At 38.7% G+C, this 24,495-nt stretch overlaps 1 protein-coding gene across 1 annotated transcript in view; it reads left to right on the forward strand.

Annotated features, from left to right (window-relative positions):
• Window positions 1-22,249, forward strand: part of LOC149185547 (uncharacterized) — a 152,243-nt gene extending 129,994 nt beyond the window's left edge. The window contains exon 7 of the mRNA XM_089410723.1: window positions 21,543-22,249. Within this exon, the coding sequence (XP_089266849.1) occupies window positions 21,543-22,014 (472 nt within the window). The 3' untranslated portion in view covers window positions 22,015-22,249. The remainder of the gene's footprint in view (window positions 1-21,542) is intronic.
• Window positions 22,250-24,495: the final 2,246 nt, after the last annotated feature.

The following is a 24,495-nucleotide window of genomic DNA, read 5'->3' on the forward strand; positions in this document are numbered from 1 at the left end:
TTCTGTGTTGCCTCTGCGTAGCCTGTAACTCGCACTGCCCGAATCTTCTGCTGCTCAAGAAATTTTTCCTGTTGCTAAGTTAGGAAGTGTCTCTCTTATCTTCTGGGAAATCTTCCCGGCCTCTGGAATCTGAAACGACCTCCTCTCCAGCGAAATCGAACTGCTATGCTGAAGCTACTTTGAGTGCTTGCACAACTTCCTGGAGAAATAACTCGGCCTCCTCTCACTGACTCATTGAAACTGGAAATCTTCCTCCGGTCTCACTGTCTTTGAGTCCCTATGTTGGCTCGAATTTCTCTCTGCTGAATCACTGTAGTTGGGAAACTCGATCTCTGCCAAGGAACTCAACCTCCAATTGTGTTCTTCTCCAACCCCATCGACCTCCTCTTATAATCTCCAGTTGGATCACCAACGACCACAATTAAATCCTCATCGATGGCTGAGATCATCTCTAAGTCGATCCATGTGAGTTTCTAGAGAATTCTCACCTTTCTCAATTAATCGATTTCCCTAAGTTAGACTTAGGCATTTTTTAATTATCGACCAATTAATTTCCATAAATGATTTCTGGGTTGTGGAGTTCTCATGTGTTTTAGCCTCTCCACAAAGTTTGAGACTAGAACACCATCCAATACTACAAAAACTAAAACTCGCTCTGAGCGAGGAAGGTCTTCTCAACTTCTCTCCAATAACATCCTGCATACATGCTGTTGATGTCTGACAACTGCAGCATCTTGCCACTGTCCATCAACCACTGCGCAACTTTGATTCATTTGCCACCCTAAGTTGAATCACCTTGCATTTGTGCTGCTGCTGACACTGCATTGTACAATTGTACTGCTCCCAACTTTGCCACTGCACTACAACTGATCTCATGCTGCTGCCACTGCTGCAACTACTACAACTGAAATCTAAAGTAATTAATCCCTGTTATTGAAACAAGTTCTCCACTATACCTGTTTCCTCTCTAAAATGAACGAACTTAGCTCTTCCTAGAGCTTTTGTGAGTATATTTGCAAACTGCTCTTCTGTGGGAACATATTGTAGTTGTACTGGTCCACGTTGCACACAATCTCTGATGAAATGACATCGAATATCTATGTGTTTCGACCTGTCATGAAACACTAGATTTTAAGAGAGCTTGATGCAACTTTGATTATCGTAGTAGACACTCGTTGTCCCCATCCCTCTGCCTGAACAAGCTCACCATCAACTTTCGATGCCATATAGCTTCGCACGTGGCTGTGCTAGCTGCCATATACTCTGCTTCTGCAGAGCTCAATGTTACTGACTTCTGCTTCTTGTTGCACTAAGAGACCATCCCTGAACCAACACTGAAGCAGTACCCAAAGGTACTTTTCCTATTCATTGCATTGCCCGCCCAATCTGCATTTGTGAATCCACATAGTTTGACATCATCGCCTCGAGTATATTTCAACCCATATTCTATTATATCGTGCAAATACCTTAGAATGTGCCTCACTACTGTCCAATGCATTCTCTTTGATTCCACCATAAACTGACTGAGAGTGTTGACCACGAAGCAAATATCTGGCCTAGTGTTGACCAAATACATGAGAGAATCGATAAGCTGTCTATACAAGGTGGGGTCAACATCCTTGTCCTTTGATGCGTCTATCTTCCTCTAGTTGGTGATCATGGGCGTAGACATGGGTCTACAATCCTGCATCCTGAATCTTTTCAGAATCTCTATAGCATATCTCCCTTGACTAGGGAAGATCTCCTTGCCCTTTTGCCACACTTCCAACCCTAGGAAATAATGCATCAACCTTAAATCCTTCATATCAAACTCTGTTGCCAGGCTCCTCTTGCAGTCCTCTATGAGCCCCGATGACCCTATCAAGAAGAGGTCATCCACATACAATACTAGGATTAGTGGCTAATCCTCTACTGTCAAGTAGTAAGCTGTAAGTGTTGGGATCTGCGTCACTCTTGACGAATCCCATCCGCTGCAAGTAGCTGTCAATCCGACCATACAACACACCTGGAGCTTGCTTGAGTTCGTATAGAGATTTCTTCAGCCTGCACACATGTGTGCGCCTCTCATGTGTCTCGAAGCCCTCTGGCCGTTCTATGTGCACCTCCTCCTCTATCACCCTGTTTAAGAATGTTGCCTTGACGTCCATCTAGTGAATCTGCCATTCCATTTGAGCTGATAGGGATATAACTGACTGGATAGAAGTGTATCTGGAAATTGAGGCGAAGGTCTCCTTGTAATCTATACCTTCCTTCTGCGCATACCTCTTTGCCACGAACCTAGCCTTGTACTTCTCCACGCTGCCATCTGCAGCGTATTTGATCTTGTAGATCCATCGAGAGCCCACAAATGACATATCCTCAAGCCTCAACACTACCTCCCAAATAGAACTATACTCTTCTACCACGACATCTATCCACAACTGATGTTGTGCGACCTCTTGATAGCTGGAAGGTTCTTCAACCTATGCCACCAATGCTTGGTACCTGTCTGGCTATCTGCGCTCTCTCTTATTTGTCGTAGGAGCTCAAATAAACTCCTCTGCATCTCTCAATGTCTGATGAACTTTCCTGCTGGTTCTGTTAGAAAATCAGAAAGGCAGAAATTTTTTCTTATTTAGATAATTACTTGTGATTCTTTTATCTTTTAGTTTATCAAGCAATTACCAAAAAAATAGCACAAGGTCAACAAATGTAGGCTGTCAACCAGGGAAAAACCCCTATCTAGGAGAAAATCTTGTCAACAATTCTTCCTTCTATAGTTTCTTGGGATAGTCCAAGACTCTTGACCTAAACAAAGACTTCCTCCACAACAATTCAACCCTCAATCCTTCTTGCAGATGATAACCCTTTAAAAGCAACTTCGATTTAGCAACATCAACTTGCAATAACAGCTTTGACCCTTAGCAAAAGCAACAACAACTTCAACTTAGACAAAGAAAACTTTGATCTCCTTTGATACTCCTCAGAAGTGAGAGAGGGATAGCCCAAAATTTTGATCTTGGTGTCTTCTATCTTCTTCCAAAAACTCGCACTCCTTTCCATCCTCCTTCCAACTCTTTTCCAACTTCACACTTCCCAGCTTCCAGCCTCAAGATATTGAACTATGTGTTAGAGAATGAATTGCTCCAAATGAATTCAAACTGCCTTGTATATATAGCCTTCCATTGAGGTCGAATTACCCTTCTTGAGGCTGACTTGGTGTGGAGGAGACTAAATTCATTTTTGACTAAAAAATTATTCTTTTTACATGAATCAAAAGCCCAAGAAGGGTCTCTTTTAATGGACAATGACTCTAATGACACAGAATAAATCCTAGAAGTCCTCAATGGGAAATTTGACCTAAAACAAGATGACCCAAGCATGAAACCCATGCTTTAATAAGTCATAAAGTAATAATAAAAATATTTTCTTCATTCTTTTTCACAAGTACATTATGTAACGACTCAAATATATTTATGAAGACCGAACCTAGTTACATATTTCAACACTCCCTCTTAACTAGGGAGGTATTCATAAGTACAAGTACAAGGAAGATCTCAGAACATATGAACCATGAAGAATTTTAGGCACCGCAATGCCATGGACTAGATTCCTGACCAGGGCAATCTATCCAAGGTCTTCTAACAGTTTAGGCACTCACAATGCCATGGACTAGATACCTGACCAGGGCAATCTATCTAGGTGGGACTAAGATGGGCTAAAGCTTTCAGCATCTCTACATACCATCAAACTTACTTGCTAACCATCAACCCAGGGATCTAGGTGCGTATCCGAGGCCAAAGCTCTATGACCAACGCCACCCTCCCTACTTCAGGAACTAGACATCAACACAAAGTGCTGACCAGATGTCCTCCCAGGCAATGTGTATTACACACAAAGCCTCAACGCTCCCGATTATTCCAATCGGTAACAAATCCTTTCCGATCAAACAGATCGGTAACAAATCTTTCCCTTGTAACCTGCATGCTATCAACTTTAGAGATTTACCTGTACAAAGACAACCCCAATTTGTAACAAACTTTAAGTGTACATAAGTAAACACAAACCTCCGGGGTCTTCCAGACAACTAGATGTTGCTTCTCAATTTATCACAGTAGGAATTTCAAACGAATCTTGACAGAAGATTCCTCAATCATACATTTCCTTTTCCTACTTCACATGCAACAACATATTCTACATAGATCCGACTTTTCTCATTAAAGCAACCCCTCAAAATACATTCTCCAATCTCTTCTTTCAAGGTGTCCATCATGACTATGATATGACCTCCCTCTCAACTAGGGAGATTCCTTTCATCCAAGCTCCCTCTTAACTTAGGGAGATTTCCTTTATCCAAGCTCCCTCTCAACTTAGGGATATTTCTTTCATCCAAGCTCCCTATTAACTTTCAAGGAGTTCCACTTCTTTTCTACGACATTGGAGAATCTTTTATGGCTTCCATTCTTCTTATCAGAGTTATCATAACCATAATTATTCACATAAATTTCTTCATCATGCGTATCATATCAACTTTACTTTACGAGCATCTTCACCATCTCGAAGATTATGTACTTGCAGAACTTAGAGAGCAAGTACAACCAAATCTATCGAAGCATGACCTTAACCATATTAGAATCATATAATAATGGAAGCATTCAACTTTATACATCAAATACCCAAACTTAGTTACAAACAAGAGATACATACTCTTCAACTTCTTGTTAGAGTTTTTGTGACATTGGTAGCATTCTATCTTGGACATATCGAGCTTTCTTCTTGGTCCTCTTGACTTCTTGGGGTTTCCTTTCTTGTGAGAAGCGGAGTATGCATTTGAAACCTTTTCTTCTTCATTGTTGGATACTAATGAGATTCTCATTTCTTCTTGGGTGCAAGCACTCCATAATTGCTCGAAGGTAGGAGCTTCTTTCTAGTTGTTGAGTCCTGAAGCAAAATAACTCCAAGTAGGTGGTAATCCCAATAATGCAGTGATTACTAGCTCCCTTTTTGATACATTTTCATCTATGGCTTGAAGTTCATCTCTAATTCTATATATCCTTACAAAGAAGGAAGCCATAGTATCATCCTTTGTCATTTTTGTAGTCCTCAACTCATTCTTCAAACTTGCTACTTGACCAATGTTTTTGATAGTAAATAATTTTGACAAAGCTTCATACATTTCTTGAGCATGGTCTATATTGGAAATGTATGGGACAGGATTGTCCTTTATGCTTCTACCATTAGTGTCATAGCCAATATTTCTAACTCTCTATACTTCACCTTGTCTGCATCACTGGATTCTTCGGTAGGTATCTTCACTTTTGCTTTGACCAAATCTAAGACCTTGCTCTTTTCAAGAATGAGGTCAATTCCCTTCTTCCAAGACCTGTAGTTTGATGCTCCTTCCAATTTGTTCTTACTCTTTATTGTGTTTGACATTGTCCTTGAAAATAGTGAGCTTCTTCTCTTATAAGAGCTCCTTATATGATCCCTTGATCAATCCTTTAGACTTCTTTCAGTAGATACTCAAAATTACCCTTTTCCTCCTTCACCTTAGCTCTGATACCATGTTAGAAAATCAGAAAGGCAGAAATATTTTCTTATTTAGATAATTACTTGTGATTCTTTTATCTTTATGATCTTCTTTTATCTTTTAGTTCATCAAGCAATTACCAAAACAATAGCACAAGGACAACAGATGTAGGTGGATAACAAGGGCAAAACCCCTATCTAGGGGAAAACCCAGTCAACAATTCTTCCTTCAATAGTTTCTTGAGATAGTCCAAGACTCTTGACCTAAACAAAGACTTCCTCCACACCAAGTCAACTCTCAATTCTTCTTGCAAATGATAACCCTTTAAAAGAAACTTCAATTTAGCAGCGTCAACTTGCAGTAGCAGCTTCGACCCAATAGCAGCAATAGTAGCAACTTTGACTTAGACAAAGAAAACTTCGATCTCCCTTGATACTCATTGGAAGTGAGAGAGAGATAGCCCAAAATTTCGATCTTGGTGTCAAACCTCCTTCTAGCTCTTTTCAACTTCGCACTTCCCAATTTGTCTTTGATGAAATGCTGAAGTCCTCATTGTCTACAACATCTCAGGTTTCCTCTATGCATGAATCATTGTGTCCTGTTCTCCCTCTATATCAGATCCATTATAATGCAAATTATATACCTATTGGGAATAAAATCCAATCTCTGAACAAACTCCACAGAGCATTAGTCTGGGTCTGATACCAAAAATGATGTAGCAAAGCCGCATCTTTCGTGACCTGATCCTTGGTCGGTGGGTTATGGGTCCATTGTTTGGTTAATTTTTATCGTGAGACGCTTTCGTTGCAGTGGCCCATGTTTTCCTTCACAATATCGCAGCTCACTCAATCGCGTGACTCCTCTTGCATGCAATATGCTTAAACATAGCCAGACTGAAACGATCGTTTGACTTGTATGACCAGAATTCAAATGAAATTTAATCCTCTTTGATAACATATTGGGTCACAACAAGTCCGTTAACCCATGCACATGTTCATGCGTGATTATCGTCCGATCAATCAACCAACGAACGGTCTTGATGGCCGAAACTCAACGAGGTTTTAATCCCGTTGTATAAAACCTTATTGCGTCCATTTCTAACGTTAACCTGCGCGCACTTTCGGAAGCGATATGCGTCCGATCACCCATTAAACGGACGGTCTGATCACTCTGAACCTTAAACTCTTTTTAATAACCACATCGCGTTCGTTTAAAATGTTAACCTGCTTGCATGTTCTGACGCGATATGCGTCGATCTCCTCTGATCGGACGATCACCGCTTCCCCGCGATTTCTGTCAATTTTAGCAGTCTGCCAAATTTCTTTCTCATCCACCACTTTTACCTTGACTCCAGTCTGCACTCTGCGGCCACAATACTCCTCCGAATTCACACAATTTCTGTCGATTATCTTCAATCCGCCAGATTTTAGACTGTCACGATTATTCCTTTGCAGCTAATCAATAACCAGACATGAGTTTACAGAACATCCAACCACCAAGCCAAGGGTAGTTACCAGCATAAACCTCTATCACCAAAAGGATTATTATAGAATCAAAACATAACGAACACAGAATTGTGTGAGTTCAAAACATAAGGAACACAGGTTCAATCATTTCACAGGGAATCTAAAACCCCAGAATTTGACCATTCATGCATATAAATTACAGAGATGCAGCAAGATACCAATTAGGAAATTAATAATCACAGACTCTCGCTACCAGTGCACAAATTCAACTATTCAAGCGAAGAAACCCCGATTGTCACACAGATATATACAAATCCACATTGTTTTGGTATTTATAAAATATTTACAAAGGAAACTGTCACATTCGACTGTTTTAGTTCTTTTCCATAAAATCCCTCTACTACTCTTTCTAACCTATAGCTAACCTCCAATTCTCTTCCCAAAAGGAAGAACTCTTTATTGAAAAAAACCTCTCGAATGTTTCTAAAGCTTACAATATATAAAAGAAAAGGATTCATGAACCATTTCAGTTCTGATCCCACAATTCTCTCACTTTCTCCTAAAGTATCTTTTCAACTCCATTTTTCCCTCAACAAAATCCTAAATTAGATAGTTCAAATCCCTAAAATCCTCACTCTTCCTAGGATTACTCATTCATTCCTAAGATGTTTACAACCCACGAGATATTCCCTATTAATCAAATTACATTCCAATCTCTTTAAAACTCAAAATAAACTTAGGAAAATAAATAAATAATCAAGGGAACCCACTTCCTTTAGTAAATGTGTGATAAGACTCGTAGGTCTTATAAACCTTGAAGAATGCTCCTGCATCAAAACCGTAGCCTACAAGCTTTAATTGAGAGAAACAGAGGAGCACTCAATCCAGAAGGAGCAATTGAGATACCCGATTGCTCCACGCTGCGGTCGGTACACTGCACCCTGTGTGAAGCCCTCAGTCAACCACGACATAAGCCGCTATGTATGTCCATCTCCACTGCTCCCCGTGCTATTCACCGTGCCATTTGCTGCCGCCTCTGCACTGTTGTCACCCCTGCTGCATCCATCCACACACGTTGTGATCTGCCACGTATTCCCTGCCAGACTTCACTGTCGCCTGCTCGACTTACCATACCCCCTCCCGCTACACAACCCTTCCGTCTCATTCCAAACCATCCACTGTTAATTACATCGGTACCTCTGTCCCATAGCAAACTGTCGACCATTCTACCGTCTAGCTAATACACTGCACATCGCCGCTTTGTCTCCACACTCGCTCTTGGCCTTGTCTCCTTGCAAGACCTCCATTCTTTCGACACTATTGCCGTCATTTTGTCTCCATCGAAAGTCAACTACGCGTAAAATCCTTGCTGGTTGGGGGGTCTCCATACGTCACGTCTCATCTTTTATCACAATTCGTACATCGATGTATTGTATAAGGGTGATCGTTATATATATTATGAGGTTAATATCTAATCGGCCAATAAACATTGCATTAATAGAGTTATCTTATAATAACATAATTTAATCAATTAAAATTATTTAATTATAAATATTTATCTATATATATATTATTAAAAAAATAATTTAAAAAAATGAAAAAAAGAAGAAGAAGAGGGGGGATTAAAATATATATATATATATATATATATATATATATATATATATCTATTTATATATTTAAAAAAAACCTAGTTCCAAAATAATATTACTGGCAAATTATACAAGCTAAGGTATACTAGTGACGTCGAGTTACATATGCCAAGACGAGAGAACGCAAGATAAAGAAAATTGACAACAATATAGCTTTGACGACAAAGCTCTTTGAAGGAAGGGGCAATGTTACGAATATAAATTATATAAAATAAAATAAATATAAATAATTGTAAATAATAAATAATCAAGTAATGATTATGTTAAATAGTCATTAGTTAAGTGAAAAGGCATGTCTAAAAGACATGCCCAATCATGAAAGGACACTTACCTGGGTATATAAGCAGGGCCTCATTGTAACATTCAACATCTTGTACATTTCATATATATTAATAAATTATTATTACAAATACCTTTTGTGTATTTTTATATTTAAGTCAACAAGCTATAAGTTTTGTTGCTTCATTTGCCTTCTATATGCATGGATGCATGGCTGATCTTTTCATCATCATTGTCAATACCGTAAATCTCAAAATATTTTTCCGCTTTATTGAACCATGCAACACTGCACTTCTCGTTAACCCGTCAAATTTGGAGAGTTCAAGTTTTTCTCTTCGTTGATATGTCACAATTGTTGAAGTAAAGAGAGGGTATTGATTCACAAACCGCATATTTGAGAATTGATTCTAGAGCTACATATTTTGAAAATTTGTGTTACTATTTTGTTGATGGGGTATGGACGATGCTTTTGGAGACTCAGGTTTTTCATGTGATTCTGGCGAGTTTGACGAATCCAGAGAATTGAAATGTTGAGTAGCTTCACTATTTTGGGGTATTTGATAAGGTGTAATCTTCAACTTGTCACAATTACAGGTCAACATCTCCATTGCTTGACTATGATTTAGATTCGCCATATTTGAAGGGATTGCATGATCCTTTTTAAATTCGTTATGGTTTTGCTCGAGCTGACTTTCTATTCTCTTTGTTGTATTTTGAAGCTCCTCGATTTTTCGATTGTGCTCAGTGACCTTAGTTTCAAGGTCTATTATTTTTTTATTAAAATCAACCATCGTTATAGATGAAGACATTGATCGGGTATGAGGGTGAGTATACTTATCCAGATTAGGTTTTAACTCTTTTTCTTAACTTGATCCTAATTTTTATTTTATTTATTTTATTACTATTTTATTTTTCTACTATTTTTTTTAAACTATATCATAATATAATTATTAATTAGTAATATAAATAAAGAATTATATAATTAATTAATTATATAACCTAATTAATAATATATATAACTTTATAATGTAATTACAAGTGGGGACACTATGTTGTCGTGGGGAAGGTTAGTTCGGTCAACAAAGGGTGACGGTAGCATGATAGTCGTTGGTGGTAGGGTTTGATGGTTGGGGAATAGCACGGTGACGACAGAAGGGTGTGTCAGACTAAAGGAAAACAAACATGGTGGCGTTTGACTAAGTTAGGAAACGTCGGTCGGGCGCAGGGAATAAGCGCTGTTGGGTTGTGGCGATGGTGACAATGTTGTACTAATGGATAAACGGTAGTATGGTGGAGAGAGGATGCGGCTGGGGGCAACAACGGTGGAGTGATGAGTCATTGATGGCGGTGGTTGTGCTACTGCTTGGGTGGCGTCTGTATGGTGATCGGATCAGGGAACGGATGCAAACAATAGACACAACAAGGGACAGGGCGAACACGCTGAACGACCACGAGTTGTGTAGCAGATACCAAGGAACGAACACGCTCTGATACCAAATGAGGCACATGTTGAAGAATCTACGACAGTTAGCATTAGATAGATTCTTCTATACTTGATAACAATTTGTGAAATGCTTTTACTATTTATCTTATCTTGATCTTCTTCTTATTATGAGTGTGTGTGTGTTTACTTCATCAAACTGCTACCAAAACAAAGAGACAAGAACATAAGAAGTTGGCATTCTACCAGGGCCAAAACCTCTCCCTCTTGGAGAGGAAAACCCGCACATAATTCTTCTTATAGAGATTCTAATTGACGAACACCAAGACCATTATACTTGACCCTCTATGCCACTCCAAGACCAAGACACCAATCCTCTTCCTTTGTTACTATTGAGATCATCATCATAGCTGCTTCACCGAGATCATCATTGCTGCACCATGACTACTACTTGAGATCACCACTGTGCCTTTATTGAGATCATCTCTGCCCTTCATTGAGATCATTATCATAGTATCACAGACGTCCTTCCTTGTTGCACCATTGCTTGCTTCACCATGTCAACGAGTTCTTTCTACTGCTGCACTCCACCGAGACTTGTGACAACATTTAGTAGCATGCTCCACCGAGACTGTAATTGTATTCTCCTTGCACCGAGATCACAGTTATGCCGAGAAAGTGTAACACTGTAATGCTTATCTGAAAATCACAGTGATCCGAGTTTGCTGCACCACTGTACCTTGTTCGAAATTCTGTTCTTCCTGCACCATTGTACCTTGTCCGAAATTCAGTCCTGCACCCATCCGAAATTACAGTCCTGCACCCATACGAAATTGCAGTCCTGCACCCATCCAAAATTCAGAGGAATGCGAAGTTCTGTGTTTTCTGTGGTGACCCCAGCAGGGTATTTATAGTTGTCACGTCTCCATAAATGAGCCGACATACAGTGTGAAACGTTGTGTCTGTTTATTGAGCCGACATGATAGTTATATATATATTTTTGAGGCCGACATGATGTTCTCTTCATTGTTTTGCTTGCAGGCTTCTTCTTTGAAGGATGGTGCTTGTCTTGGAGGGCTGCTTGACACTAGGTTGACTCATGTTCATTACATAAATGCTCAAGAAGAGCTCTTCAATATAATTTTGACTCTTTGACTTTCCTAGACCTATAGAATGAGCAAGAAACTCATTCATATAATTTATAAAAATAATAATTCTTTTTCTTGACAAGTACAAAGATCAAAATAACATTGACAAATACCGAACCTAGTTATCCTTTTCTTCAACAACGCACAATTCATTGATTGACATAAATAAGAATAGATATTATTAATTATTGAATGATGGATACAATTGTGGGAGGCCTTGGCTTAAATGCTACCTCGGGTGCCTCTTGGTGAATTAACTAATAATTACAGACTAATTAATTTTTACATAACATTGAAGGCCACACACCTTGTTCTAGCTTGCTCAAGCACTTCTCATCATTTAAAGAAATGATAAATGTGTGGAAGATTTTTTGATGATGGAGGCTTTTCTAGTGACACTTCACCATGAGGTTCCACTTGGACACATTTGACACATTTCATGCAAGGTTACATGGCTTATATTACCTTTCATTGTATCATTAATAGAGAGCCTTGTCCATTGGTTGAAGCCAAGGGTTGAAAGGAGGATGTGAGCAAAGAAAACCATAGAAAATGAATACCCTACCTCAAGAAGCTCCCAAAGCATTTAATGGTGACATGAAGGGTCAAACACAAGCCCTACAAGAAAATTCCCTACCTTATAAGAGGTCCAAAGCATGGCATACGGTAGAGAAAGAGCGCAAAGGACGAAATGCTCTATCTTGGAAAAAGCTTGGAGCACGATAGGTTGCAAGGCAAAGATATAAAGGAAATGCATTGCTTTAAATGGTTCAATGTGTCACTAGATTTTTTTTTTTTTTTTGTTATGGTCAAAGGAAGTCCCGTAAGGACATTGTACATTATTTGAGGTATATTCCACATATTTAGAGGCATGTTTCCTTTGTGAAGTATTTGGGGGGCAATACACTTTGTTCAAGGCATGTTCTAAATATTTGGAGAGCCCCTTGTATGCGGAGCTACCGTGTGACATGGTCCAAGCCCTTAAACAAAAGGTTAACACAATCAAAATAAATAAAAAGATGACAAGTGGCAAGTGGTTCTAGCAAAAGTAGGAGGTGCCAAGTCAAAGTAAGATCTATAAGCTGAAGGGAGGTCAAATGAAACATCGTGTTCACTCAAGAGGAAAATGAGTAGTGTTTGTGACCTCTCGAAGAGGTGTTTTAGGGTTTAAGAGGTCCTAAACAACTATGAAGAAAGCATAAGGTGGTCTTACCTAGGTGGGAGGACAAGATTTATGGATTAAATCACAATTTTCTTCTTTCTAAACCCTAAAAGGAATAAATCCTAATTTAGGAGGTTGGAAACCTATAGATAAAGGAGGATTTCATTTAAAGCTAAAGGCATGGTTGGCAAATTGCAAGTTCCCCTCCAAGCTTAGTTGAATATCTTTGGGAGGATTGAACTAAGGATGGGTTCAATGTGAGCTGTTCCACCTCTTTTTTCTTTTCATGGATGATCAGGGTTTTTGCAAGGATTTCCATGGTTTTTCCTGCTGAAATGATTTTTGGAGAAGGGAAGGTTTGTCATATGAATAGAGATTAGGGTAGCGGTTGTAAACCCTCCTTAATCCTTGATGTAACCTTCAATTATTGGAGGATTTACTGCTGTAATTTTTTGGTTAGGTGAAGCCTATTCAGTCATCTTCATATTGTTATGAAATCATATTCGAAGAACTAATGTATTGTTTGCTTTTCATTTAATAAGAAGGCTGTCCAATTCTGTCTATTTCATCTAGAGTTTCAAATTATGTCTGTTCCTTCTTTGTTTAATGGTTGTATGCTATTCTTGGTTGTAATTTCATGTTTGTGATGGTGCATCGTGTATAAGGGCACTCCTTACTCTTGCATAATAAAAAAAATGTTTTATTCCTCTTGATCTTGTTGTGAGATCAGATTTGATGAACTGATGTATTGTTTGCTGTTCGTTCAATAAGAAGGCTGTCCTACTTTATCTACTTATATAGGGTTTCAAATTATGGCTGTTCCTTCTTTGTTTAATCGTTGCATGCTATTCTTGGTTGTAATTTCATGTTTGTGATGGTGTATCTTGTATAAGGGCTCTCCCTTACTCTTCATAATATATATATATATATATATATATATATATATATATATAGATATATATATATATATATTTGGACTAATTATGGTGCATCAGTGAATGGCTTAATTATGTTTTTTTCCATCATATTCAAACCCTCTTGCTCTTTAATATCAACTCCATCACCCAGTTGGATAGACACTGGCCTTGGTAGTGTAGAAAATCCACACTGCTAATATGAACAATCTGAAAACTAGATTCTTTTCATAGAGACACAATTTTTCTACTTATTTTGCAGCGGAATAGGAATAGAAATAAACACACAATCACCTAAGTCACCTGACACGGGACACGAAGGACACAGGGATTCGAGTGTCGGACACAAACACATTGACCCCCCGGAACAAGACACATTATATATATATTAAAAATTAGATGTTTCTTACACAAATTCTCATTCATGATACAAATTCATTGATTCAAACATAGATCTTCATGACTCATGTAGATGTAAGTTTTACAAAGTAACATTATGCATACAAATACAATTGTGACATAAATGATAAATCATAATACATATTCATCAATGGTCCAATAGGAGAAAGACAAGACACTGTAGTTTTCTCATTAAGTCATCAAAATCAAAATGTGTACAATGTTACATAGGTAGTAGTAATGGAAATGGCAAATAGAAATAGCAAATACAAAACAACTACAAGCCTGAAGGCAATAGGTAGCTTATGACATCAATCCTCATAATCAAAATCAGTATCACTGTACTCATCATCATGGTCACCACTGCTTTGCTCTATTGCATCCTCCTCCTCTGTATCCAATATCATCTCTGCATCTGCTTGTGTGGAGGATGACCCCTCTACAATATCACCATCATCAAAAGTGGCAGGCTCTAACACTCGGTCATTAAGATCCATGTTGGCCAATGCCAACTCAACACTGTTGTCCAAACCCATATCATCAAGAAAAGCATCCCACATCTTTGTTTTTCCCTTCAACCATTCATCCCTATGTCTGTAAATAAGACGAAGGTTGGTGTGCACATACACCATTGTCTCTGCCCTGGACTGCTCAAGCCTGCTCTTCTTGACACTATATAAATTTCCATGTGTGCTCCAATTCCTCTCGCAACAAGAGGATGAAGTCACCTGAGAAAGGAGCCTCATGGCTAATTACTGTAGAGGAGGGCTTGTTGCCCCATGAGTTGCCCACCAAGAATAGGGTTTCTTAGCCCCCTTGTGTCTAATCACATCATATCCCGCAAATCGACCAATGCTAGTCGAAAACTCTGCAAAGGCAACCTACGCCTCATCAAGGAATGCTCTATCGTGAAAAACCCTCCTCAATGCAGCTTTCCTCCCTTGTGAAATTTCCCCATCCATGTGAGATGGGAATTTGCATGAAGGTCCATCATTCAGCCACTCATGGCTATAGTATGGCTATAGTATTTTGGGTTCAATGAGTGAGCCAAACAATGTAAAGGTGTGCAATTCTTGTCCCATCTGCTGACAATAATATCTTGTATGGTGGTGAAGAAGGTCTCTGATGATGTCTCATACTCGAGGCACTCACTTTGTAAAACAATGCTCCTCGTAGACTCAATCATGGAATCCCATCCCTCATAAACCTCTCCTATGATGGGTTGGTCTGTATATGCAAACCGAAGCAAAGAAATGATAGGGTCCATGATCTGAATAAGTAGATCTACCCTCTCCCACCAAGCATCATCTAACACTGTGTCCTTCACTCTTTTTGAGGTTGCTTGATCTGTCTTTCTCCAAAAAAACCAAAACTCTGAAATAACCATGGCCCTAAGAGCGGTCTTGACCTCCTTCAACCGCTTAAACATGATGAATGAAGAGGCAAACCGTGTATCCACAATCTTCAACAATGATAGATTAGTGTACTCGTAGATAGTGAGGGCATTTGTATGACTTTGTACATAGTTGCAGATATGTTGTGCATCCTCAATAATGCTTCCAATCCAAAGCACATTAGAAGCAATAGATTTAAGTGCTAAATTCAAAGAATGGACAATGCAAGGTGTCCAAAATACTTGTGGATATTTAGCTTCCACAATCATGCCAACAACCTTGCAAACATGTGCATTATCTGTAATGATTTGCACACAAGAATCAACACCTACATCTTCAATAACTTTAATAAACAACTCACCCATATATTGTGCATCCTTGTATTGTCCAAGTGCATCCACTGATTTCAAGAAAACTGGACCATTCAAGGAAGACACCATGAAGTTGATGAGTGGGTGCTGTGCTGGATCTGTCCATCCATCAGAAACAATGCTAACCCCATGGGCTCAAGCATTTTGTCCACCTCTTTCTTTGCCTTCGTCAACAATGTGGTTCTAAGCTTCTCTGACCCAGGAGGCACATAGCCTGATGGAGCCTCTTAAGTTAGAGCTCGACACATCTTAATAAATAAAGGTGAGCATGCAACATTAAAGGATATGAAGTTTTGATAGAAAAAAAATGCAATGGTGAGATCAATCTCTTCCCATTTCTCTTTCTGAAAAATCTTGCCCATTGGACCAAGTGCCATTGTCGTTCCTTTTGTTGTTTGTCCCCCACCAAAACTCTAAAATGGCAATTTGTTGCTGCTTTTCATCAAGAACGAAAGGGGGTCTTCATTCTTGTTTCTTTTAGATGTTGCAACCATATTTGCCATACCAACGTTGGCCTCTTTTTCCATTTCTTTCCTCTTAGTTAAAGACACCTGTGTACATGCTGCAATTCCACAACTTGGTAAAGCCAACAAATGAGCTTTCACACAGTAATATGTGCTCATGAAATGATTTTTGCAATAGTTGCATTTCCAAGCAACATTGCCTCCTCCCTTCATCTTGCTGCCTGGCCCTTGTTGTCTTGTAACATATTTCCACAAGGGATATTTGTTATCTTGAGGTTGTTGTCTTCCCTCAACATTTGAAGTTGCTGTTGCAACCCCACTTGCAATAGAGGGAACACTTGCAGACCCTGATGAAATTGGAAGAGGAGGGGCATCTCCAATGGGGACATTCTTCCCCTTCCTTTGCCCCTTCCCTGTTGCCCTTGATTGAGACATGAATGTTGTAAAAAAATAAAGAAAAAATGCACAAATTTGTAAAACAAATGCACATGCAAATCGTTGTAATAAAAATTCAAAAAAATAGAGAGAAAATGCGCTTACCTGTTGCTTGAATCGCCTCCAAAATGCTCCCACACCCTTTGATCTTAGCTCTCACACACCCACAACAAACCCACAATGACTTTGGTGAAGAAAGAATGCGCAAATCACACTTTTAAAGCTGCACGGAGGACAAAAATCTGTGACACGTGTCCTGGAATTGGGACACGATCCAGAGTACACGTGTCCCACCGAATCGTGTTCGTTTCGGGACACATGGGGCCAGGGGAACAAATCCGGTTTCTTAGACAATTACACAATGGGACACGATCAGACACGATCTGGAGGACACGTGCACCACCAAATCGTGTCCGATTCGTCCGATTCGGGACACGTGGGGCCAAGGGAACGAATCCGGTTTCTTAGACAATCACACAATTTAACAACACAATTTTTCTAGGGAATCCAACTAGGAAAACCCTCTGCTTGATTGAGAATTTTATTGATAGAAGAATGAGCAATAGATCTCTTACAAGACACTCTTGTTTCAATAGATAATACAATGATCTCCCTGCTTGAACTAAGCTTGAAGCAATCCGCAGGACCCTTGATTTGCTTGCCTTCTTGCCTTGCCTAAATGAGCCCAAAATCCTTGCGCAAATCCTTGGAATAAGCCCCTATTTCCTAGCGCATGGACTGCTCCTATTTCTTAGGAATTAGCCCCTATTTCCTAGCGCATTGACTGCTCCTATTTCTTAGGAATTAGCCCCTATTTCCTAGCGCAAGGACTGCTCCTATTTCTTAGGAATTAGCCCCTATTTCCCAAGGCAATTCTTCCTTCTTCAAAAACTCGCACAAACTCCTCTTGCACATTCTTTCCCTCACAAACTCACTGGCTCACAAACTTGTGCTCAAGAATGATTACAATTGTGCCTTCGCTCTTCCTTATAAGCAATTCAAATGGTTAATTCTGGCAAATTCTATTTTAGGAATTGATTTTGTGATTGATTAGTTAATTGAATTGAACTAACTCATGCAACTTGTCTCATCTCAATTCTAGAACTTGAGATTCAGTCACTTGTCCTTTTCCCAAATTAACTCACACTAGAAGACAACAAACTCGACCTTCCACTTTTGCACATTAGTTAACTGCTTCATAACTTGTCCTAACTTTTAGGAACGAATCCTAAATTATTGGAATTCGTCCTAACTTATAGGGAACTTAATGTGGTCCCTTTGATTAAGGCACAAATCAAGGAACCTTTCCCGCTACTATTTTCAACAAGTAGTCCACATGCCCAAAATAGACCATCAAGAGCGGTCTCCTCTGCCTGTTCAAAACCTTGCTTGTTAACTACATTTGTAGCCTTGTCCTTTAATACCTGCTAGTGTGGACTTGAGACCATGCTAGCCAATGACTCTCTTACCTTCAAAAGGCGCTTGAAGGTGAGGTAATAGCTAGCAAATATAGTCTTCACAATCTTCAACAACTCCAATTTTGAGTGACTGCGAAAAAGCCCATGGGTATTGCTATGATTTGTAATAAATTTTATCTTTTGTTTGCCTCTTTTGTACAGATCACCAATCCATTTGTATTGTTGGTTTTTGTTCATAATAATATCATGCATCAAAAGGTTCATTGTGTGAACCAAACACCCAGACCAAAATATGTTGGGATATTTATCCTCAATAATTGCTCTCGCTGCCTTACAATTTGTAGCGTTATCAGTGATGACTTGGTTGACATTGTATGGCCCAATACATTTAATTGTTTCGAGTAATGGTTCTGCAATGTTGATGCCGGTCTTGAACTTCTCTGAGTAATCATATGCTGAAAGGAAGATGGCACCACTAATGAACACAACAAGAACACTTATCAATGGCTTGCCTTTTACATTTGTCCATCCATTAGATACAATGGACACCCATGCTCAGTCCAAGAATTTGTCATTCTACTCAAAGAATGTGATATTTTTTCATTTTTCATGATCAAGTCCAATGGTTCTAGCCTTGTCATACCCAGGGCTCCTGTATCCTTTGGGGACATGATTTATGGCAGAAACCATTTCATGCCAATAAGGTGAGCGAAAAACATTGAATGGTATCCCACAAGCATAGAGAAACTGGTAAATTTTTGAATCCACATCATTCCTACACCCTTCGTCAAGGAAATATGATATGGTTCTACGCCTTAAAGAGATGTTTGTTCTTGTGCCTCCATATCCATTGCCATGGGAGGATGCTAAAGGAGTTCTTTGTGCATGTGATTGTGAGCTATATTTAAAGAAGCCCTTTGATTTTTTTGATTTATATTGGGCTTCCTCCTCTTCCCTTATGTATTTGGCTCTATCTGTTGCTGACACACTTACACAAGCTTTGATTCCTATTGGTTTATCTCCATCCCATGGCCTTTTCCCACAGAGGTGCCTTCTGGCACGAGTGTATGAACCTGTGTAAGTTTTGTTGCAATGGTTGCATGTAAATTTAGTGGTTCCACCCCCTTTCCCTGCTTCAGACCTAGTAACATATTTCCACAATGGGGTTTGGTCTTGTTTAGTTTTTGGGGCCTCATCATGTCCACTCTCTTCCTCCTCACCAAGGTACTCCTCTCCAGGGTTTTCATCAAATCCACTATAACCCACTTCTTCATCCTCTTCTTCATCATGATTAACCCTCATTTTTCTACTTTCCAACACCATAATAACCAAAAAAGGAACCAACAAGAAGAAAATGCAAAGCCATGATGTTTGAAGTTTTGAGTCTGCAAAAAAATGGAGGAATGGGAATGGGAAATAGAGAATTATTTATTTATTTAGCAATGAACATAAAAAACAAAAATGCTAGATTAGAGTGTAGATCCTACCTCTTTGGCCTTCAATCCCAAGCTCCAATCTCCCTTGCAAGCTCCTCTCTCTTGCTCTCTCTAAGCTCCAAACTCTCTCTTGCTCTCTCCAAGCTCTGAACTCTCTCTTGCTCTCTCCAAGCTCCGAACTCTCTCTTGCTCTCTCCAACTTAGACAAGCGGGTGAATAATGGGAGGGGAGAGGGTCTTTTTAACCTTTTCCCCCTCCCCTTCCCTCCCTTTCCTCTCCCTCTCCCTCCGCCTGCCGTCGCCTCTCTCTCTCAGCTGCGCAACCTTTTTCGGCGCCGACAGGAGCGCTTTTTTAAGAGGGGGAGCGGTCGGGAGCGATTGCTCCCCGACCGCTCCCCTAATCGCTCCCTCAAAAATAGGGAGCAATTTTTTTTAAAGGGAGTGCACTCTTGAGGTAGCTCCCTAGTAGCTCCCGAGTAGAGCGTGAATTGGGAGCGGATTCGGGGGGGGGGGGGGTTGGGCGGGAGCGCACCTCCGCAACCCTGGTTGTGGTTTTTGAGGGAGCAATTTTTTTTAAAGGGAGCGCACTCTCGAGGTAGCTCCCTACTAGCTCCCGAGCAGAGCGTAAATTGGGAGCGGATTCGGGGAGGGGTTGGGCAGGAGCGCACCCCCGCAACCCTGGTTGTGGTGACAGTAGAAAACCTTGCTAAGTGACTTTGGGTTTGTATTCAGGGACTTGAATATCTTTTAGGGCTAGTTCTTTGGAGGAAATTTTGTAAGATACATTTAGAGGAGGGTGACGAGTCTCCAATTGGTGATCAACTTGGGGGTGCCATGCTTTGGGATGAAACAAATAATTTCTTTTTGACACTAAACCTCGGTGATTGCTTTCTGACAACTTCCTTGTAAACATGCAGTACATATGGGCCAAAAAATCCTAGGTTTCCTTGTAGAGGTTGCATGAAAAGCAATCTAATGACTTATCGATGCCCATATCTAACAACCGACAAGGCAACTGTCCACTTATTCAAGTCAATGCCTGTTCATGCATCCTGATAAATCAATATGATGACAGGTTTTCCTTTGCTGTCAAGCTAGTTTAAAGTATTATGGTTTAACAAAAGTATTCTGTTTGGATTTTAATAGTGTCCATGTGCTTTTGTTTGAAGTATAAATGGTCATTGCTTTATGTAAAAACATGCAGGTAGTTTGATTGATGCCATGGCAATTATAATAGCAAATTTGAGTATCATAGCATTCTGTCGACTTCTTTATCCAAGTGCCTGTGTGTATTTACTATAGATTTATGTATGGATTTTTGTAATTATAATCGGTTCCTTTCCTGTTTTCATTATCTTTAAAATAGAAGCATGCTTTTAATTGAAGCTGTCGATGGTCTCTTTTTATGTCTTTGGTACTAACATCCACCATCACTCTGGGACTAGCACCACTTAACAGGTCTTGTGTTCTTTAGTGGCCCCCTTGTGATTGTTCGCCGTGTGATTCCTTCTTAGTTTCAAGCTTACTTATAAATCTAGTAGTATATCCTTTCTTTAGGAGTTTGTTCAAAGTTATTATGATCATCTATTTCTCATTATATCTATAAGAAAATTATTGACTAAATAAAGCTTCCTAGGTTTGCCCTTTAGATATCTGAACAACTGATATAAGTGAAGATTGTTTCTTAAACAGATATTCACATGACATATCACCTTTCTTTTCTTTTTGATTGCTAACTTGTTCTCAAGGAGTCATGTATTGACTGCGGCGGGTTTATATTGATTACTCAAGCGGGACTTCTGCTGATTCTATGTTATTTAAATTTTCAATTTTTCCAAATATGCATTTGCCAGGCATAAGCAAAATAGCTCCTTTTTCAAAAGCAATTATATCATTTGATTATTCAAGCAGGACTTCTGCTGATTCTATGTTATTTAAATTTTCAATTTTTCCAAAGATGCATTTGCCAGGCATAAGCAAAATAGCTCCTTTTTCAAAAGCAATTATATCATTGATATAGATTTACTAATACTGTTCCTGACTAATTTTATGCAGAGATCGTAATTATGATAGGGACTATGATTATGATCGTGGTAGAGGAAGGGAGAGAGATAGGGACAGGGACAGAGACCGAGATTATTATCGTGATCGTGATCGCTTGCGAGATGGCAGAGACCACCCCCGGGAAAGAGACAGGGAATATCACAGAAGAGAACGTGAGAAGGAAAGAGACAGACATTGGGAAAGAGAAAGGCGCCGCAGCCGATCGCGTAGTCATAGCAGAGGCAGGGATCACAGAGATCGTGACTATGACATGCAGTCTGATTATAAGAAGCGACACCGTAGTGCAAGTCCTCAGAACCGGAAACGATTAGATAAAGATGCATTAGAAGGAGAGCAGAAGAAGAAGAAGGAAAAGAAAGAAAAGAAAGAGCCTGCAGCAGATGGAACGGACCATCCTGACCCAGAAATTGCAGAAGCCAACCGCTTGCGTGCAGCATTAGGATTAAAGCCTTTAAAGCTTTGACATTGTTAAGTCTGTCTTGCCAGATTTATTTGTATTGGGGCTTGGAAGAATTTAGACCGCTTCATTGCTTTTGGCGATGTATGTTGAGATTCGAGAACACTTGTAACTCTATTATCGCATGTAAATACCTAGCGACTTCCTTTCGGCACCTGTTTGGAAGGACAACGGTAGGTATCTGTTACTAGGGATTCAAAGCATGCTTTTATATATGTATCAATCTAATTGGTATGGGCAAGTTGTGTTTTGCAGTGTCTATTTGAAATGCATATACAATTAGAGTTTCAAAGCAAGGACTATTATCTTAATTGCATTCTCAACCTGCAGGATTAAAGTATTTGTTTCATTGCATTTGATAGATTGAACAATAATCGACTTGGTTGTTTTAGTATGTCGGAAGGAACTTCAAAAATAAGTTCCTTCGGTAAATAGTTGTACGGATTGTGGGCTTTAGGTAATCTGTTTGTCCAGTTTCTTTTATATACCTTTTCTTAATGCTATACAGGTAACTCTGTTGAATGAAGCGAACAAAGTTCCTTCTTAAGATTAATTACTCCAAAAGACTTGGAATATCAAATTATCCATTAAGGATATAAATATTATATTAAATATGTGAATAAGAAATAAGAATGATGATGAACTACAATGAGAACGAGAGGCTTGCTTATATGCCAAGCAAGTGTCTCTTCATGAAGAGTCATGTCCTATTAGACATGCCTCTTCAACCTAATTACTAGCTTAACTAACTATTATTTATGATTATTATCTTTTACATTATATTTGTATTATTTATATATTTTATTCGTTACATTGCCTCCTTCCTCGAAAAGCTTTGTCCTCAAAGCTTGTCGATGAAAAAAAGCTTGATCTCTTTTTCGGCTTTGAAAGTCTTTCTGTTTTGGAATAGTCATCCTCATCGATACAAGTTGATATGATCTTCTTAGTGACAAACAAAATTGTCGCACCGAGAAGGGATCAGACCATCCCAGATTAATCTTCTGTATAGCATTCTGATCACTGGAATTTTGTAACGACTTGTTAGCATAAGACTGGACTGATTTTACGTCATTATTCTCTGAAACATCAATTTGTTGTTTCTGGTCTGGATGGTACCGATACGTAGCATGGTTGATTGGTCTACTCTCGTGATTCGGATGCCGATATAAAGTTTTTAGATTTTCTTTTGGTGAAGATGTTGTTGAATTGGTTATGGAACATTCACTTGGGATGTCCATTGTCTGAACTGCAACATCTAAGCGTGTCGTTTCTTCAACTGATTTGTCTTCTTGAGTTGTCATATTCACTGGATCGGTATTCGTTTCCTTATTTTCAACTTGGACTACTACGACCGGAGATTCCGATGCTTCTTCTTGAGTGAATTGTTCCAACTTATCTTTTAATGCTTTCTTATCATCCTTAAGCTTCTTAATTTGATTGAGCAGACTTTGATTATGGTTTCTCAGACGTAAAAGTTCTTTGGTTTTTGATTCATCAACTTTATTTTCAGTGTTTTGAATTTTAAAATTTTTATCTTTTAGATCTCTGATTTGTTCTAATAAATTTTTATTGAGGTTCTTTAAACGCAAAGTTTCCTCTTCTTGTTCTGATAAGTGCTCCTTGAGTTCCTTCTTTGATGCTTTAGCTTTCTTGACTTGTTCGAGTAGCTTTTCTTGGTGATCTCTTAGGCGCGAAATTTCTTTGTCTCTGCTGCAAATGACTTCTTCAAGCTCTTTTTGCTTCTTTGATATAGTTTTTTCGTTATCTTGAAATATCAAATCTGAGATATCCTTAAAGTCTTCTAATGAAGATTTTACTGATTTTGATTTACTTGTTATGTCTCGAAACATGACCATCTTCCCTTTATAAGGAAACGTCAAAACTTGTTTCTTTATGTTTAACATGAATGTACCCAAATCCTTAAACCAGGGTTGACTAAGTATGATGTCAGTGTTTCTATCCATCCTTACAACATGAAATTGAGATATGTAGTCATAATGACCTATTGTCACTTGTAGATCACTAATTTTATACTTGTTTTGGTCAAAAATATTTTTCTTTACACTAATGCTTAGCTCTGGAATTAATAGTTGATTTGCCAAGTTGATGTTGATATAATTTTTATCATTGCTTGGGTTGATGGCGACATTAACTTCTCTTCCTTGGATATTTCCTTTTAGTGTAATTACTCTATGATCTGTAATTGAAAGACCATTATAGGAAAACCTTTTTTCCTTCATCATTTTAACTTTGTATGGAAATATTTTTTTTTTTATTTTTTTATTTTTTATTTTTTAAACTTATTTTATCTCCCTTTATATATATATATATATATTTCCAATATTCTCTTCTTCTTCTTCTTCTTTTGTTCACTCTTTTAATAAAAATTTTATATAATAATTTTTTTTTTAATATATATAATTATAAATTATATATATTATGTACTTTTAATTTATATATATTATAAAATTATAATTATATAAAATT

This window comes from Pinus tabuliformis, chromosome 3_1 (genome assembly GCF_031772625.1).
Source record: "Pinus tabuliformis cultivar Carrire ecotype Pingquan chromosome 3_1, CPIR1, whole genome shotgun sequence".
NCBI lineage: Eukaryota > Viridiplantae > Streptophyta > Pinopsida > Pinales > Pinaceae > Pinus > Pinus tabuliformis.